The sequence below is a fragment of the Herpailurus yagouaroundi genome, unplaced genomic scaffold (genome assembly GCF_014898765.1).
Source record: "Herpailurus yagouaroundi ecotype Mexico unplaced genomic scaffold, PumYag 217, whole genome shotgun sequence".
NCBI lineage: Eukaryota > Metazoa > Chordata > Mammalia > Carnivora > Felidae > Herpailurus > Herpailurus yagouaroundi.
The window spans coordinates 4,756,434-4,776,451 of NW_024412448.1; the positions used below are offsets into that span (position 1 = coordinate 4,756,434).

The window sequence follows — 20,018 nt, forward strand, 5'->3', positions numbered from 1 at the left end:
GTCTGGATGCTCCCCCAACCTAGGTGGTCCCCAGGTCTGCACACTCCCCACCCACTGGCCTGGACGCTCCCCAGGCCTGACTGCATGCAGCACTGTGTTACACGGATAATCTGACAATTAATTATATGTCATTTTGCAGTGTCTCTTCTGTTGGCGTTGTCGGCTGTAAGTTACATCTATTATGTAAACCTGTCAGGGTTGCCTCGTTTGAGGTAGATGTTCAGGAAATATTTACAGATGTGGCCTCGTAAGTAAACATACATCTGAATAAACTCCCTTTAGTTATTTTCTTTTGATACGTTCATGATTCATCAGATATGCTTGGTCTTGGAATGGCATGCATGAAACAAAAAAAAACAAATGATAATCCAGATTCATGAATATAATATACTATTTGCAGCCATCATAAAACTGGGAGCTTCTCCGAAGGTAAATCTAGAGTTTAATCCTTTCAGCTCCCGGCCGGCACCCTGGGATGCGGTGCAGGACCCTGTTCCTGAGCTGCTCCCGCCCCCGGGATCTCCCCACCACCCACTGGGCTGGAGCCCAAGGAACCCAGGTAATGGCCAGGCATCTCTCGCAGAGACCTCGGTGGCCCGGGGCAGTGGGCCTTCTCTGGCGGCTAGAAAAATGGCTGCATTAAACAGGCTGAGCACAGAGCCGTGCTGGAGGAGAAGGGCAGGTGGGAGGCTGCCGGCCCACCCGGGGGTTGGGGGGCAAGCAGACCGGTGGTCTCTTCACACGCAGGCCAGAGGCCAGGTCACCGTCCCTGTTCCTCTCCGGCTGTGTATGGTAGCCCAATGTGTGCAGCACAGCACAGGGAAGACACAGGAGGCGTGCGACTGCAGAAGAGAAAACTAAACCGTCTCCTTTTGGAGACAAAACGATTGTCTGTGTTGCAGTGTCAGTCGTAAGGATCGAATTGCCACTTACTGAGCCCCGTACCCAGCGGCAGCAAATACACATCCTTTTCAAGCGTCCGGGGAGCATTCCTTAAGGTATAGCATGTCCTGGGTCGTAAAACAGGCCTCGACAAACGTGAAGTAATTGAAATCAGACAGTACGTTGTTTGGCCAGAGTAGAATCAACCAGAAGTCAGTGATAGAAACACAACAGAAACACGTCGGAGAAAAATTAACAACGGGTCAGAAGTTCCTACCTGTGTTAGTCCATCGGGACTCCGGAAGGGCTTGTGAACAACAGCAGTGCGTTCCTCATAGCTCTGGAGGCCGGAGCCCAAGACAAGGGGTCCAGCGTGGGCTGGCGGGGGCCCCTCGCTGTGTCCTCAGGCGGTGGAAGGGGCTTCCCTGACTCAGGCACGTGTCCCCCTCCCGAGGCCTCACCTGCTAGCGCCATCACTCTGGGTTAGGATTTCGGCAGCATTTTTGGGGGAGCACACACATTCAGACCGCAGCGTTACCTCAAGAAGCTATCAAAGGAGAACCAAATAAACCCAAGGTAACCAGGAGAAAGAAAATAACAGCCGTAGGAGCAGAAATGATGGAAAGTGAAAACAGCGAAAATCCATGAAGCAAAAGGCTGCTTCTCAGGAATCGTCAGTAACCTACAGCCAGGCCGACGAACAGGGAAGGAGAGCGGAGTCGGGACCCTGCCGCCATTAAAAGAATAATAAGGGAATACGTGGACAACACTACACTCATAAGTTTGACGACTTCGAGCCGTGGGCTGTTTCCTCTAAATCCACACGCCCGACCAAGATTAAGTAGATAATGTGAATAGTCCAATAACCACTGAAGACGTTGACCTTGTAGTTTAAAAGTTCCTGAGAAGGAAGTCTCCGGGTCCAGGTAGTTTCACTGGCGAGTTCTGCCAAACGTTTATAAAGAAGCATTCACACCAGTTGTCTACAGAGCGCATCCAGAAGGTGGAAAGGGGAGGGCATTTTATTTCCCTGATGTCGACAGGGACACTCAGTACAAATGGAAAAAAAACAAAAACAAAACACTTAAACCCTATCTCTCACACACTTAGATGCAGAAAGCCTCCAGCAAATAATAGCAGATCGGCTCTAGCAATCTATAAAAAGCTACACTCGACGACTGGGGGATTGGGGGGATTCATTCCAGCTGTGCAAGCCTGGCTTAATAGTTAAAAAGAAATCAATTAATGTGATCTGGCGCACCGGCAGACCAGAGGAGAAAAGCCGTATGGTCAGATCAATTGATGCAAAAAAAAAAAAAGTACTTGACAGAATCCAGCACGCTTTTATGTTAAAAAAGGAAAACCTCTTAGCAAACCAGGATTGGAGGGGAACGTCTTCAGCTGGCTAAAGAGCGTCTGTGATGAACCGGCCGCTGTCATCATACTTCTGGCAGGAGACTGTTTCCCCGCCAGGAGGAGAAGCTGGGCTGGGTGGGGTGTCCGCTCCCTCTGTCCTCACTTCACCAGAAGGCAGGACAGGGACGCCGACACCCGCCAGGGAGACGAGGTCCAAACCACAGCGAGGCGTGCTTCACATCTACCACGCCGGCTAGAACAAAGGTGGGTAATTCTAAGTGCTGGCAAGGAGGTGGCGGACTGGGAGCCCGCACGCTGCTGGCGGGAACGTGCGCTGACACAGCCACTTTGGACGACAGCCTGGCGGCTCCTCGGATGTTAAACTTAGAGCCGCTGTGTGACCCAGTGATTCCCCTGCAGGCTCGTACCCAAGAGAACTGAAAACATATGTTCACACAGGCAGTGTTCATAAAGCCAAAAAACAGAAGTTCTCTTCTTGAAGTGGAAGGGTGCGGAATTTCTCAGTATCTCCTTTTCTTTGGTTGCTGACTCTCTGCGAGTAGAATTTGGTTTTTCGTTCTGATGAAGCATCCTCACTGAGGCATAGAATGGCTCCGGAGCACCTTCAAAACTGTTCGGTGGCTAACAGCTAAATGGCCTCAAGCTCTGGTGGTTCGTTCGGGCGAGCTCTCGGGGCAGCTGTGAGAAGCCTGCTGTAAAGGGGCTTTTCCTCTGCCCTTTTAAGGGCGGCCCCGAGGGCTCCTCCGTGGCCTTCCTCCGGTGAAAGTGACTCCCGTTCTGGGGAACAGGTAGCCCGCAGCCACCTGTTATGAAGTTGGTTGTGAAGTTATTACTTACCGCCTGCTACGCGTAAACTCCCGTAAGTCACTTCTAGAAAGTGACGGCCACTACTTTTCCCTGCCGTCTTCGGTGCAGTGTCTGTCCCGTGATAGAGGCCCCGTTCCTGTCTGCAGGGAGCTGGGCCAGCAGCACACGGAGTCCTCTAGAGATCTGTCTCTCTCTGAACCCTGCGCGTCCCTAGGAAGTGGGCGTCGCTGAGTTGAGAAGAGAAGTGCCGTGAGCCAGAAACGGCGTTGTCGCCGGGTAGATGTTATTCTCGGAACTTCCCTTGTTAGAGGCCAGGAATTACCAGTGCGCTCACTCCTGTCTCGTGTGAGTATCTGTGTGTGGGGAGAGAAGCTGCACGATGTCAGAGTTTTATTTAGAAAACGAGAGAAGCCCCTTCCTCCCGCCCCCCCCCCCCCCCCCCCCCCGCGGCCCCCCGCAGCCGCAGCGAGCAGAGGGAACGGTTCCCGGCCCTCCCGGGCGCCAGGCGACCCACACATGCGGAACAGTCAGCAGATGCCTCTGCTGGGTCTGCTTGCCGTACATCCCATCCGAGGACTTTTCTGGACCCTTCCCAAATCCTCCAGAAGGCTCCAGTGAGCTCTGAAAGTCGAAGATTTTTCTTGTGTTCGAGTCTCTAGGTTCCCCAGGAGAAACCCCTTTGGGTAAAGGTGCGTGTCGGGTGTGCCCTTCGGTGAGCGCCGGCTCCCGGCTGGCGCTGTTCGCGTCCACGCCTGGGCGGCTCTTCGGGTTCTCTGCGGGACTCGTTCCCTTGCACGCGGGCTGTTTGCAAAGACTAAGTTCGATTAAAAGGTCATCATCGTGGATAAATACAAAAGCTACACGATGTGTGGGAAATGACCCCTGCCCTAAGATAGGTCAGCGAGCCTGAGAAATGATGATTCGTTGGTGGAACCCTTTGCCTTGAGTGTCATTTAAAAAATGTTTCAGATCCTAATTATCCCCAAAGTAGAGCTTTGATGTGCCTTCTGTGCGCCCGGCGGCGTGGTGGGAAGGAAGGGGCCGTGACGGCGCACTTCCCGCTGGATTCCCGCTGAACAGCTGTGACAGGTTGCTTGAGACCATCAGCGGCTAGACCTGCCACATGGTCCCCGTTTACACCACGCTGCACGGGGCCTGTGAAGGGGTCGGGCTTCCTATCAATGCCCATTTTTAATTGGGAAATTTCATTTCTAGTAGGTGTACTTGGGATAAAGACGTTTCTCTGTGTCCCTGCCTCCCGTCCATCTTTGGCGTCCACGGAGCGCCTCCTGAGCCTTAGGACTTTCCGGGCTTTGAGCCAAATGCTGGGGGGTGCGGTGTGGCACGAGGTGCAGACCGAACAGCGTCGCACGGAGGCCCTGCTCTGCCTCGCCACCCGGAAGCGAGGTGGGAGCACCGCCTGTGGACCAGACCGAACAGACTTCTGCACACCTCGCGGAGGCCTCGCGAAGCCCACCGAGCTCCGCCACGGCTGCCGGCATGCGCACACCCACCTCCTGAGCTCCCTGTGGGTGGCGTCGGCGTGACTAAGTGCTCCCCTCCCGAGAGGCATTAGATCAGGTGCTCAATGGAAAAGCAAGCGTGGGAGAGCCCCGGTGTCCGCACTTGCGGCTGAAGGGCCTGCGCGTCCATTCCCAGCACCGGTAGAGAGGAAGCTTAACGGGGAATCAGATCGTGAACCAGAAAGCTCAAACCCGCGGACCTCCAGCTTCTCCGCTGTGAAAATGGACAGCTCTCTGCAAAGGAAAAATAAGAGTGTGGAATCTAGTTTGTACGTAACAGCCGCATCTTCCCACCGAAGTTCCGCTGTGCTCGCCCTTCTCCACGCCGGACTCCACGGAGGTTTGCCCGGCCCGCCTGAGCCTGGCCACCCGGTTCCGGGACCGGGGAGGGGGCGCTCGCACCCAGTGCCGAGGCCCAGAGCGTCCCCATGTCCCTGCCCCAGCCTCTGACGTTTCCCCGAGACTCGGGCCTGAGGGGCTGCCGACCCACCTGGCACCCGGACCCATCGCCCTTCCGGGCGGGGTTGTCACAGCGGCCCCGGGGAGCCCGTCTCCCCTGGGAAGCAGGTGCCCCGTCGCGCTGAGCTGAGAGCGGGAGCCAAGGAGAGGATTTGGGGCGTGGGTCTGCCAACTCAGCCACGTTCGCTTTAAAAACCCAGTGCCTGGTGGCTGCAGCCTGGTGACAGGTACTCGGTGCTGCTGAACCACGAGCTCAAAATGGTTAAAGTGGTCGATTTCATGTTATCTGTGTCTTACGATAATTAAGGAAAAAAACCCATGCTTCTGAAAGTTGTATTTTAATTAAAAATTTTTAATTGCACTTATTATGAGGTCTAGTAGAATTTCTACGGATTCTGGGCTTAATGCTCCTGTTGTGGACTGGGTTGTTGATGAAACCACAACCTTCACCACCTCCCATCTGAGAAACGTTGAGATTAGAAACAAGGTTTGACCAGCAGCAATCACGACGGCCCACGTCCTCGGCACTGCCGCGTACCAGTGAGTGAGCGCGGCTTCACGGGCGTGGGATCTGAGTGCGCGGGGGCTGGTGGGCAAAGCCTGCAGGGCGCCCCATCTGTGCCCCGGGGTTGGGGGTTCCACAGGGTCCCGGGGGGGGCCAACGCAGCACGGGGACCGGGAGCAGCCTCGTGCTTGTGCGACCCAGGCGCTGACCGAGTCCTTGGGGGCACCGTGTCCTCATCGCGGAAGATCTCTAAAAATGGAAATACGGCTTACCTCATGGGGGGCGTTTCAAAAAGCAAATGAAATCGTGAACGTGACAGAGCCTTGAGAAGGGTCAACGACTGTGCAGCCGCGAGGAGCAAACACCGAGATTCACGCTCAGCCCGTCCGAGCAAGGCACGACGCACAGCTGTGGTCTGCGGGGACAGGAAGGAGTCCTGCCACTCTGGGGTGGTCACCCAAGGACCCCCGCAGGTGGCAGGAGGCCGCGGGGCCCGCGTGCTCCCAGTCCTCACGGCGGGGTGGGGTCAGAAGGCGCCTGGGAGCTGTCACCCTGCTTCACTTCCTGGATTGCAGACAGGCTGGGTTATGACCCGCGGTAAATAGCTTTCATTCCGCACAGGTCGGGGCTGTTGGTGAGTGAGTGTCCAGGTACTGGACGTTGTGCTGACCCACGGAACCGGCATTTTGGGCCTTCATCATCACTCAGGGCCGCTGAAGCCCGGGAGACGTGAAGCCCGTCCAGCGGCCCTGAGTGGGCATGTTTTGTCCACACCTTCCTTGTCCCCTGCGCCCAGCCCCAGGGAGGGCCGCCCTCTGCTTCCGTGCCCCGGCTCCATGCGGTGAGCCGTGGGAGCCCTCGCGCATTTGGCCGGCTGCGTCCCTGAAAATGGCAGCAGGACCCGTGGTGGGTGAGCGGGCCGCACAGAGGTGCGGCCGGGAAGGGTCTCCCAGGCCGTGGCGGAGGGAGCGGGTTCGGTTGAGTGAGGGTCCCAGACGTCGGTGAATTCTGCTGCTTTTCATGAGGGTGCGCGGAGGCCTCGCGTCTGATGGTCCTGTGTGTGATTTTTAAGAAAACTTTTTACTGCGTCACATCATTTTAGATTGACACTTTTAATTAGATTTCATTTAGTCAAAAGTGAAACGCGTGCACCCTCACCATCGGCAGTAATTAGCGTGGAGCCTTTCTTCCTGAAACTTCAGTGCGCTGGAGGCCCCTCTTCCGGTGCCCCTGCCTTCATGAACCTCATCGAAGGAAATATCAAGCAGATATTACTTTCCCTGCCCTAAAGAGAAATTAAATTCTGCATTATAACAAAACAAAACAGAAAAACCCTCTTCCCTGACTGCAGAGTTAACACGCCTGTTAGAAGGACTTTGAGATGTCACATGAGGCTAGGGGAGCGTGAGACCAGCCGGCCCACCGCCGGGCGAGGAGCCGTGTGCTCCCCAGGCGTCCGGCTGTGCCGGGTCAGTGGGTCCGCCGCGCTCCCATTCGCCCTCTGCACTTGGGTGGTGGCGGTGCTCACCCTGTAGGCTGGACGTCACCCCGTGTCAGTAAACACACCAAAGTAAGTGATGCCGGACAAGAGACTGAGTTTTAAAACAGACAAGACACTGAAAGAGCCCTGGAGGGAACCATGCTTGGACGTTGGTATGATCAGAGTAAGGAAGGACCTGCGCACGGAAAACCGTAAACAACTGATGTGCCAGGGACCCGGCCTCGCAGTGTCGGGGGAGGGACCTTGGTAACGAGCGCGAGGCCGCACCGCCCCAGGGGACTCCACGGCGGCCTCTCTGCAGGGCCTCAGGAACACCCAGGGTGTGCAGCCTGCCTCGCGGCTCGTCTGGGGCCACATTTCCAGCTGAGCCTGCACTTATCCACGACCCCTAAGCCGCTCTTTGCCTTTAATGTTCCCCCTGCAGGTTGCCGCCATTAACCCGAACCACCCGCTCGCGCAGATGCCCCTGCCCCCGTCCATGAAAAACTGCATTCAGCTGGCAGCCTGTGAGGCCAACGAGCTCCTGCCCATGATCCCCGACCTCCCGGCCGACCTGTTCACGTCCTGCCTCACCACCCCCATCAAAATCGCCCTGCGCTGGTAAGTAAGTGGCTCCCGCCGCGTCCTGGGGTTCCCGTGGGGATCCCGAGACGGGTGTGAACTCAGCCTCCCGAGGCTGAAGCGTCGGGCGGGTTGCGCGTGCGGCCGGCCGCTCTGTGGTTTCCGGGTGCGCCCTCTCCGCACCCGACACCCGAGGGAGTGAGCTTTGCGCGCCGGTCGCTCTGGAACACAGGCTTGCGTTTGAACGCAGGGAAGGCCGTCGTGACGAGAGGAGCCGTTTCGCCCCAGGCTAGAGTCGGAGTCTAGTCTTTCAGTTGATTCAGGAAGTCCAAATTCTTTCCTGCCTCTGGTCTTTGTAGAAGTCCAGAACTTTCCAGAGCACGACTGAGGAAATGGGGGGGCCTTCCAAACGGTGGAACCTGCACTTAGGTCCCGCCGGTGACGCGGGACCTGCCACGGGACGCGGGTGCTCTGGCCCCCAGACCCAGTTTTCCAGTTTTCTGCTGCCGGCCGCCCCGTTGCTCTTTTTTCATTTTCCGTTTGTGTTTTGCGGAGAAGCTCGTCTGGCTGCTGTCTAGCCGGGAGAGGGACACACACAGCTGGTGGGCGGTGTTCACTGTCTGCCGGGTGGGCCCTTTCCAGGGCTTTCTCTGAGGGCGGCCCGGCACACGAACCCACAGACACCCCCCCCCCCCGGTCCTTCCCACGAGCCCAGAGAAGCGGCTGAGACACGTGTGGACCCTGGGGGCTAATATAATAGCTCAGCAACAGGCCCCTGGGGAGACCCCTGAGGGCCGGAGCTGCTTGGTTGGACAGAAGCTAGAGCGGTGTTCCCAGTCCGCCCAGGCCCCCCGGTGAGGTGCACAATGCTGGGCTGGCGGAGCAGCTCCCCTCTGCCCCCCGCATCCCAGGGCTGGGGGTTGCCCCAGGGAGAGCCTCCTGCAGGCTGACTTCCCCGTGAGGAGTCAGCAGGGAGGGGGAGCTGCCCAGAGGGGCTCCTAGCCGCCCAGCTCAACCGCCAGCTGACAGGTCCCCCGCTGCGCCCTGAGAAGCAGAGGTCGACCCTGAGGGGCACGGCCAGCGTGGGACAGAGCTGTGGAACGGCCCCAAGCGAGTTGTGTGCACGTGACGGGGCTGAAGGAAGGAAGACGCTGGAAGCAGGAGGCAGGACTGCGAAGCGGGAATCTAAGGAAGAGCCCGGTGGGGGCAGAGGTAGAAAAACGATGATGTTTGGAAGGAGGAACACGGCAGGTGGGATCCGTGGCAGGAGAGGGGGCCGCAGCCCGCATCAGCTGGAAGGGCGGCCGCAGGAGGGAACAGAGAGGGCAGGCGACACAGAGAGAGAAACGGGCGCTCCCGTGTGCAGGGAGAGGTCGGCAGAGGCGCCGCTTCCTGAGGGTGACACGGACACGTTCTCCAAACGTGGAAAGAAGCGGAAGCTCGGGCCAGGAGGACACGCGGGCTCCGCACCGTCACCCACCCCCCTGCGGGCGCGACTCTCTCAACGTGGCTTTTGATTCACGAGGCCGGTCCTGAGTTTCCCTCCGCAAGTGTCGGTGCTGTTTGGCGGTCGCCAGGAGAGGAGGAAGGGCCGCTTAACGTGATTCTGTTCATCATCCAGGAAATAATGAACTGAGCTCCGCTGTGTCCTGAAAACCCGCCCTAAGCGCCATAGGAGACGCGAAGTTGTCCTCCCAGATTTACAGTCTGGCCGAGGGACACAAGCTGCCGAGGGCGCCCGAGTGTCGCGGACAAGCGTGGCCGGGGCTCTCGTGTGCCCAGGGGACAGAGAATCTCTGAGGGCCAAGGGGACGAGGGAAAGCGTCCTAGGGGAGACGCAGCCCGATGGGGGTCCCCGCAGGGGGCCGGGTCTGAAGAGGAGCAGAGGGGCGTCGCAGACAGGCGGCTCACGGCCCCGCCGGCTCCAGGGGTGACGCGCGCCTCTGAGAAGAGCAGGTCGTCGGCCCAGGAAGCTGAAGAGGTGTAGGTGAGGTCAGGGGTGGACCGGCGTCGGACGTGGGTTGCTTTGAATGCCGAGCCCGTGACCTTGACGCGGCGGACTGACGGGGAGAGGCCGGGGGGTGTTTGCGTGGGACCGTGACTTGATAAGAAGAGTGCCGAGGCAGCTACTCTCCCAGCCCGATCCGGTCCCCGTCCGCTCCAGGGCGAAAGCGGGAAGGCCGAGGTCTGCGGGCAGTACCCCCACACGTGCGCCTGGACCCTCCCGGGGGCGGGCCTCGTTTCCACTCTCTGTCCCGCCTCTCCCCCCAGGGTCTCCTGCCCTTGCTGCCTCTGCGCGCCGATCCCGAATGACGCCGGGAGCCAGGTGTGCCCAGGCCTCCGCCCGCCCTGGGCCGGGGCTGTTTGCTGGGCCTGGCACGGGGCATTTGTGCGGGTTTTCGGGTGGGCGAGTGGAGATGCATGCAGGGAGGGAGGAAGGAAAAGAAGGCAAGAAGGGCCTGAGCGGGAATCCTTGGCGCCCGCACCTGCCCATGTCGCCGCCCCCGCAGCAGGCGGATGTCCTCGCCCGTGTCCCCGACGTGCTCCCTTCCACCCTGGTCGGGGAGGACTTGGCGCCCCTCACCCACAGCTGGGTGCCGTCGAGCCCGCCCTCTGATCGGGGAGCGGGCTTCACTCCGCCGCGACAGGACGCGTTGTCTCGGGAGCTGCCTGAAATCCTGTCGGGAGTGAGGATGTAACTAAAGCTTGTAAAAGTAAGCGTCTGGTGGGAAACACAGTGAGAAGCAGCTCCAACTAACGTGGTTCCCGTCAGGGGCGGCTTCGGAGTCAGCGCGCCAGAGTTGCAGGCGGTGGTCATCAGAAGGGTGCGTCTGGAACAGTCGGGCGCTGCCCGGCGGGTCTGTCTTCGCGGTAAGCCACTCTCCGCCTAACGGATGAATCAGATTGTGGCTGCGCGGTCCTCAGCCTGTGACGGCGACAGACCACGATCCTTGGAAGACTCGTCAGGTGAAATGTGTGCTCGTTTGTAGCAACCGGTCCAAAACCACCAGCTTGTCTTAAATGGAGGAAGGAAATCAGCCTGGTAGGTAGCGCTCGTTTGTATTTCCAGGGTTAAGGGTTGGTTTTTCATTTGCAAAGTCGGTATTTTCCAACTTAAAGGAGGGTGTACATTCCTTGCAGAAAACTTACAAAAAGGAAAAGAAGGGCACCCGACCGGCTCAGCTCATGCCGTCACGGTCCGGGGGATCCGGCCCTGCGTCAGGCTCTGCGCTCACAGCACAGAGCCTTCTTGGGATGGTCTCCCCCGCCCTGCCCCCCACCCTCTGCCTCCCCTGCTCATGCAGGCGCGCGTGTGCTCGCTCACTCTCTCTCAAAAGAAGTAAACACGTTTCTAAAAAATGCAACAAGAAGAGAATGATTATTCAAGATTTTACCAAGTTTGACACACTCAGTGTTGCCTGTTTGCTGTATTGCCTGTTAGTCTCTAGTTCTGTGCATGTACATTTCTGCACGGATGTAATGAGGCTAAAATTTGCACTTTCTGCTACTTAATCTTTAGCATTATAATAAATTTATCCTAGACCATTAGAAACTGTTAGTAAACACCATTTGTCGTGACTGCATAAGATTTCACTTTATTTACGTTCCCTGTTTTATTTAACCAAAGCCTAGGGCTTTGGGATTTAGGATGCTAGTCAGCAAAGGTAGGAGAGCTCACGGTAACCCAAGGATAGGGGTCTGCCACGCTTTTCTGCAAAGGGCCAGATAGTGAATAGTTGAGGCCTTGGGTGCCCGAGACCCCAGCTCTGCTGGTAGTGTGGGGGAGCCGTACGGACGTGGACAGATGAGAGGAGCTGTGTTCCCGGAAAACTGTTTTGTGAAAACAGCTACTGGGCCCTACTTAGCCAGCTCGTGCTTTTGAAAATGGAACCAGAATCTTAGTGTGTGTGAGACCACTGTCCTCATCTACTGGTCAGGAAATACCCTCCCTCCCTCCTTCCTTCTTGTGTGAGTAGGACGATGGTTTTTAGCAGCACTCACTCGTTATGTAAGGCACAACTGGAGAAGAATACCGTGTGCTTTATGAACGTACCACAGCCTTGCTTTGTACGTGCGAAACGTGTGTGTGGTCGTATTTGGTGGCAAGTGTATTTGTGAATCTTATTTGATGATGAAGTCGTTTGGGAAACCTGGTTTTTGGATTTTGTTTTCGTGTTTTGCTTCAGTATTTCTTATTTTCAGAAATTGATAATGTCAGTAATTCTGAAACGAGCCAGTACATCATTCCCTATATAAGTGATCACCTTCCTCAGCATGTTTATCAACGTAGTACAAGAGTCTAAAATACAGGTTTTCTTTTGGCTTTTTCTGCGTCTTTGGTGTCAGAATTCCATTTTAAATTTATTGTGGCCATATTTGTGTACTACTGAAAATTATAACCCAGTGGCACTTAATTTGCCATAAACTAGATTGATGCCTATTGCATTGTGCAGCATGTAATCGTATTGTTTATTAAAGAAAATGATAGACGTTATTTTGCCTTGAATAGAGGTCAAGGAACGTGTTTCTCTCCTTTCAATTAAATTGAGGAATTTCAGGGAGTTTAAATGTTAATGACACCGGATTAATGTGTATTCCTCCGCATGGGAAGTCTTGCCCTCCTGTGTTTACCCAGCGAGGGAGGCAGAGGAGACAGGCAGGCCTCAGGCAGGCGGGCGGAGCTCAGCACGCGGCAGTTTGCGGTGGCCCGGACGCCGTGTCGTGACGCTAGCTGCTCTCGCCACCGTGATGGTGATGTTCCAGCCAAACGTAAGAAAGAGTCGGACAAGTCGTGATGACTCAGCAGAGGAGAGAGGGCTGACACCTCAGCCCCAGGATGGAGAAAAGCCAAAGACAAGTCAGCTGACTCACGGAGCAGAATTTCGGGACGCAGGGAGGCCCAGGCGCAAGGCCCCCGTTGTGTGTCCGGCCGGGCTGAGCAGAGGGCAGTGCCTGTCCCATCGCAGACCCTGCCTGTGACGTTTGCTTTGTATCTTTCTTAAAGACTCGGCCAAGACTCAGTCAGAGTTACCTTTACAGACAGAAATCCTTGCTGGTTTTTGATGAGGGGGTCAACGGTTCTCTCTAGAATTTTCTAAAATACAGCTTCTTTGCTGGAGAACAAACTTCCTGCCTGAGCATTCAGTGCTCGTGTGTTATCAGGTCTTTAGTTCCTTTTAAAAAACTGGATACGATGGCTCTGCCTTACTTCTCATGTCTGAAGGCGGAGACAGTGAGAGCACCTCCCAGACAGTCAGAGCCCCGGAGACACATCAGGGAGTAAAACGCCTCGCTCTGTGTGTTGGGCCTTAGTAGTAGGTAAGTTTAGTTGAAATGGTTTTCTTCTCGGGAGGCCTTCACAGTACGGCCTCAGCCACACTCTGGTCCTGCTGCATAAGCCCCACGGGAGCTTCCAGAAACCGTCAGGTCACGTGATTGGTCCCGTGCCCACCTCCAGACTGGGCCACGTATTCTCACCGTTGCGGTCCGGTGTCGTGCCCGTGAATGTGAGTGCCGTAATGCGTTGTCACAGAGCTCCACACGCAGAAACCTGGCGAATGCTGCTAGGAGAGACGGCGGAACGGGAGGGAACGGCAGGGCTGCTGACCCCCGGCCCCTCCGACCCCTTCCTGGCTCTGACCCTAGACCTAGTCCTTGGGCTGCCACGGGGGCCAACACTGATGGGTCCCGTGGGGAGTCCATTCGGCAACGAGCCAGAAACGTGGGGACCCTTGGGGACGGCAGAGACCACTGGGAGAGGAGACAGGAGGCCGGGTGGACACGGCGGGGGAGGTGAGGACGGGAGGGCGCAGGCGAGGGCAGTCTGAGGGCAGGCGTTCCGGCCGTGCGGTGGCTCCTCCCCACACCGTCCCTCATGGGCACAGAAGGAGGGAGGGAGGGAAGGACAGGTGACCAGCTGTCCTCTGGGGAGTAGCCTGCACCTGTAGAAGGCAGAGGAAGAATTCAGAGCGAAGGTGACACCGGGAACGTGAGGAGGAAGCAGGCGGTGAGGGACACAGCTCAGGCGGAGATATGGGGCGTGCAGAGTGTAACCGATGGGCTAAAGAAGGTAGCAGGTGTGCTGACCAGCAGCACGGCGGGCGCGGCGGAGGACAGCGAGGGCTGGGCCCACCCCAGACACAGAGGAAGAGGGAGAGCCCAGAAGGTCAGAGTGCGAGTTGGAAATCGAAGACGGCTACGGTATCGGTCATGGAAACTGCACGTGCGATTGGTCTGACATGGGAGACAGAACCACCAGAATAATGAAAATGGAAGGTGTCATTTTCACACAAGGAGAGACCATTTCTTCCCTCTAAAGGAAGGTAGAAGAAAGAGAAAAGAAAAGCACGGTGAACAGAAAGTGTGAAATAAAGCGGCCACAATAAGTCTTGCGCTAAAAGCAGTGCTCTGAGTGAGCTGTGTCTCTCAAAGGGTAGCGGTTCTGTGCCCCGTAAAGTTCCCCGTGACACGGGAAAGCAGCCCCTCGTCCACAGGACATGTGTTTAAAACACAACATCTGAAAGGCTGAAAATCACAGGATGAAAGGAGAAGTATGAGCCGAGCAAAAGCTGAAGTGACAGCTTTAGTAAGTCAGGGCAGAGCCCGAGATGAGACGCGTCGAAAGGGACAAAGAGCGGTGTTTTATGGCGGGAAAGCGCAGGCGACGAGGAGACACGCGGATGGGACTCTGCACCCACCCGACAGTGTGGCCCCGAGCCGTGTATGACGAGGACGGAAAGAACCACGGACGGAAGCAGCAACTCAGGAATAAGGGGCTGAGGCGCCCAGGAGTTGGAAAGTAAGCCAGATAGATAAGATTTCAGTGACAGGATTGATTAACTGGGTGTAACAAAGGCAAACGCAGGATACACCGTTTTAGCACATGTGGGCAAGTCACAAAAACAACCGTGTGCTGGGCCACAGAGGAAGCTTTAATAACCCCGGAGAGTCCACACCGTGTACACTCCGTTCTCAGACCACTGTGCAGTGCGGTTGGGGCTCAGTAATGGAAAAATAGATGGGAAAAAAGTCCTGAAAGCTAAAAAATCTTACTCTTAAAACCGTTAGATTAAAGAGGATATGACGTAAAGAATATTGTGAAATACTCAAAGCTGAGTGACGGTTTAGCAGAGCCTTTCCTGCCCGTGGGATACAGCTAAAGCAGGCTCAGATGTAGTACATACAGTCAGAAAACGAAGATTAAATCTAAGGAAAAACAAACATCCCCCTTATAGAGCCGGGGGAGAGGCCACAGTCTGCAGAGAGGAGGCAGCCGGTACCTGTCATAGCGTCTCCGCGTCCCCAGCACGTCTGGTTCACGCCCCAGAATTCTACGACAGGAGGGGGCGTCTTGGGGCTCCCCCCGCCTCCATCCAAAGTCGGACCAGTACTCTCATTTTCAGCTCCGGCCCCGGCGCCTGGGCCTCTCTGCGTCCCGAAATCCTGCGCCACGGGTCGGCTGACTTCTCTTTGGCTTTTCTCCATCCGGGGTTGAGGGGTGCGCCCTCTCTCCTCTGCTGAGTCGCTGCGACTTGTCCAGCTCTTCCTTATGTTTGGCCGGAACGTCACCATCGCGGTGGCCAGAGCAGCCAGCGGTACGGCACGGCATCCGGGCCACCGCAGGAACCGTCTCCGTCGGCCCTCGCAGCGGGCCCTGGGCAGGGACGGGGACGAGAGAGCCGGGCTTCAAACCCCAACGGGCGCTGCAGGCTGCCGCGTGCTCCGCCCGCCTGCCTGGCACCTGCCTGTCTCCTCTGCTGTGATGCTCTCCCCGGTGCTCGTGCCTGTCTGGCTGCTTTTCTTTCACTTCGATGGCCATGACGGAGGGAGTTGAGATCCGTGTTTCAGCAAAGGTCCTCGGGCCTCACTTAACTGGGGAAAGGCTACCCCAGGCTCTTCGGCAGACACCATGCTTGGCGCAGAAACTTGAGACAGCTCCCCGTCGAGGCCGGGAGCGGGCGAGGACTCTCTCTGGCACTCCTGCAGGCCTCGGAGCCCTGGCCGCCAGGAAGGCCAGATAAATAAGTAGTGGAAAAACACAAAACTGCGTAATCATCCCCGTACGGTATGGGTCATCTGTCATACTTCATTGATTGGGGGATGCACATTTTCGCCCCCGAACGTATCTGAGACCACCCCCCCCCCCATCTCGTGGTAAATTACATGCCCCTTTAATTTGCAGCGCCGTTTCTTCTTAGCGGTACATGGAAATGCCTACCGAAGTCCGCTTAGAGACGTGCACTGGGCCTTTCTTGTTGCACAGCTTGTGAGATAAACTAAGTGAAGGTTCAGCACTCGGGAATCGTGGGTAAAACATCAGGTAAGCTGCAAGTAGTTAGTGAACTAGTTTAGATACACCAGCAATTACTGACCTCAAAATCATAACGACGTTTGTAGATTTTAATTGGAAAAGTATACAACGTGCGGTCTTTCTCTGTAAGACCAGAGAAAGAGAAGCACATTTAACCACAAGTAGAAGAAAAGAAATTTTTAAAAAGAAGAGTAATAATGAACAGAAAACACTCCAGAAACAATCTAGAATTCCTGATAAATTTGAAAAGCTCGATAAAATTGTTGAAACTCTCTTTGGATGGTCGAGAAAACCAGAAAAGAGGCACAGATTACCTACATCAGAAGTAGAAAAGGGAACATCACCACAGGCATTAAAAGGGTTATAAGGGGATCCTTTTAAGTAGGAAGGACTTTATTCCAGTAAATTCTACATCTTAAATGAAGTGGGTGAGTTCCGTGAAAGACACAAATTACTGAATCTGACACAGAAGGAAATGAAAATCTGGAGAGTTTATATGTCATAAAGAAATTGAATTACAGATAAAAGCCTCACGAAGAAAACTCCAGGCCCAGATATTATTACCGATAAATTCTTAAATGTTTAAGAAAGAAATAACACCAATTCTTCTATGAACGCTTTCAGAAAGTAGAGGAAGTGGAACATCTCCTGTCTCGTTCCAGAGGCTAACTTGACCCCCAAGATCAGAGTCAGACAAAGACTGTACAAAGCGGGGGCTGAGGGGAGGAGGACTTACAGACCAAGATTCCTCATTAACACAGATATAAAAATCCTTAACAAAGAGGCGCCTGGGTGGCTCAGTTGGTTGGGAGTCCGACTTCAGCTCAGGTCATGATCTCGCAGTTTGTGGGCTTGAGCCCCGCGTTCCGCTCTGTGCTGACAGCTCGTGGCCTGGAGCCTGCTTCTGATTCTGTGTCTCCCTCTCTCTCTCTGCTCCTCCCCCACCCATGCTCTATCTCTCTCTCTTTCTCTCCCAAATAAATAAATCCTTAACAAAATATTAGCAAATGAAGTCTGTCAATATACAGAAAGAATCCAGTAAGGTTTATCTCAGGCATACAGGGTTTGTTTGTTTATTTACCATATGCATATCACTCCATGCGATCCATTGTAAGGTACAACTTACTATAAATGTATTCATTCTCCTTTTCCAGAGTTAAAGAGAAAAACCATATGATCGTCTCAATAGACGCATAAAAGCATTTGACGGAATTTGACACCCATTCATAACAAACCAGTTCGGCAAACCAGCAATGGAGGTGAACGCTCTTAAGCTTATAAAAGGCATCTCAGGAGAGCCTGTAGCTAACATTGTACTTAATGGTGAAAGGTTAAATGTCTTCCCCAGAAGGTTGCAAACAAGACAGAGATGTTCACTCTCACCGCTACTGTTTATTATCGGGCTAGAAGACGTTCTAGTCGGGGCAGCGAAGCCGGAAGAATATAAAAGGGCATACAGATGGGCGAGGAGATAGAGCTGCTTACTCACAGACAACATGATTGTCTACCTAGAAACTCAGGAGTGGCCTACAAAGACGTGGCTGGAACTCATTCATTTTAGCATGGTTCTGGGCATCAGATGGATACCCCACCCCACATCAGTTGCCTTTCTGTGTACTGTTGACAAACGCTTGGAAATTGAAATTTAAAGATGATTTGCGGTGTCATCAAAGTTCTGAAATGACTCGAGGATGAAGGTAACAAACCACGTGCCAGACCCGTGCGCCCGAAGCCACGGAGCGTCACAGAGATTGACCGTAGCATACGTGGAGGATTACACTATGCTTAGAGAATAAAACAACGAGCGTTTTAAATCTGCTCAACTTGATCTGTATATCCAGTTCAATCCCAGTTAGAATCCTATTTCTTAAAGAAATTGACAACTTGGTTTTATCATTATTTATTTTTAACAGTTCCTGTTTTGTTTCTTTTAGAGCGAGCGAGCGTGAGCGGGGAGGGGAGAAGGGGGGAGTGGCAGGGGGGAGAGAGAGAGAGTGAGCGAGTCTTAACGCAGGCTCCACGTTCAGCATGGAGCCTGACTCGGGGCTCAGTCCCACAGCCGTGGGATTATGACCTGAGCCAACAATTCAAGGGTCAGATGCTCAACCAACTGGGCCACCCGAGCACCCCGACAAGTTGATTTTAAATTCTATGTAGAATGCAAAGGGTGTAGCCAAAACAGTTTTGAAAAGGAGGCACGTTGGTTTATTTCAGGACTTCGTATCAAGCCGCAGTCATCACGACTGTGGCATTGGCTTACGGACGGCCACATAAACCAACGGAACAGACCACAGAGTGCAGAGGTAGACCCACACGTATATGATCAGTTGAGTTGGGACAAGGATACTGAGGTAGTCTGATGGGGAAAGGATGGTCTTTGTAACAAATGCTACTGGAATAATTGGCTGTTCATTCAGGAAAAACAAAATCCCCAACCTTATTTTCCATGATACAAAGCAATTAACTTCTGATCTTACACAAGGTGAAACTATAAAACTTGTAGATGAAAACATAGGAGAAATTGACGATTTTCTAGACGTGACCCGAACAACACAGACCATTAAAAAAATCGATCAGTTGAAGCTCATTAAAATTAAAAACTTGTGCTGTTTGATAGACACTGTTAAGACACCTCGTTGGAAAGATTTACAATACGTTGTCTGACAGAGACCTGCATAGAGAATATAGGAAGACCTTTAAAAACTCAAGAAAACAACCCAAATTTTAAACAAGTGGCCAAATGATTGGGATGGATGTTCTACAAAGAAGATACGGGAATGGCTGACGGACACAGGAAGGATGCGTGGTATGTGTTGCCAACGGGAACGCAAAACAGTACAGCCACTTCGGAGATCCGTTTGGCCGTTTCTAATAATGTTACATGTACAGCCCATCAGTTCCATGCCTACGCAGTGACCCGAGAGGAAGAAAACCTGTGTCCGCAGAAAGGCGTGCACGTGAATGTTCCTAGCAGCTCCGTTGATGATACCCAGAAACTGAAAATACCCAAATGTCCATCAGCAGCTGAACAGATAATCAAATTGCTGTCCGTCCATGCAATGTTACAAGCTATTGATAACAGACAGAATGAGTGAATCTCAGAAACCTTGTAATGGCTGGCGGATGAACAGGGGGAGTGCCCAGTTCATGATTCGGAGACATTCCCAGAAAGGCTGACCACAGCGAGATAAAGCGGGTGGGGCTCGCTGGGGCAGATTCAGGGCCGGGGTGATGGCAGGTGAGACACATCTGTCTGCTGCTTCAGACCATGATCTGAAAATGGGTGCATCTCACTGTATGCAAATTGCATCGCATTGAGTTGATTTAAGTGGTTTTAAGTGCATAGTGTGGAGTGCAGAAATAAGAAACAGGCTTAGATTTATGCCACGGTACTCTTTGGTGAATTAAATGCAAAATAGGCATATGAACGTACGTTTACACATATGCTTAAATAAAAATATGGAAGGACGTACATTTAATAGACATGGGTGCCTGGGGGGTGTTGAGAAGGGTTGGGGGTGAAGGGGAGAAAAATAGAAGAGAAGGTACACACCAGCGACAGCACGTTCCCCGAGTCGTGGGCTCTGAACAGTTCCTCAGGACACTTCACAGGGTCACGCGTGTGACCCACGCTGGCTGGACGGCCCTTTGTGAAATACCTGCATTCAAATCGTGTCTCCTTCGATCGCTCCTCAGTATCAGCTGACCACACTCAAGTACTGTCCCAAGGCTCAGTGAGATCCATCATGCTACAGGCTAAGACATAATGTTTTCAGAGCTACTGCCTAAATATTGACCTATTTGACCAAATTTGGAAAATCGGCTTATTTCCTGGAGAGGAGTGTTTTCTGGAACGAATTCTGTTTTAAAGGGCGGTTGCCTTTTTCATTTTGGTTCATGTCGGAGCTTATTTAGCTCACGGCAATTGACTGTTGGCTCACATCCTGTCTTCTCCTCCAGTGTTTGTCTAACGAGAGAACCAGGGGATGTGTTGTCTCAGGCGGGATCCCCAGGCAGCTCTGTGAGTCCAGGAGTCTGGGGAGAGTTTGATGCGCTGGCGTGGAGCGTGGATGGAGGACGTGGCATAGCAGG

At 54.1% G+C, this 20,018-nt stretch overlaps 1 protein-coding gene across 4 annotated transcripts in view; it reads left to right on the plus strand.

Annotated features, from left to right (window-relative positions):
- The window catches only part of RPTOR (regulatory associated protein of MTOR complex 1), a 350,527-nt gene that overhangs the window by 173,282 nt on the left and 157,227 nt on the right, over positions 1–20,018 (plus strand). For all 4 annotated transcript variants that reach the window (XM_040456616.1, XM_040456619.1, XM_040456617.1 and 1 more), the window contains one exon: positions 7,479–7,654. In XM_040456616.1, the coding sequence (XP_040312550.1) occupies positions 7,479–7,654 (176 nt within the window). The remainder of the gene's footprint in view (positions 1–7,478; positions 7,655–20,018) is intronic.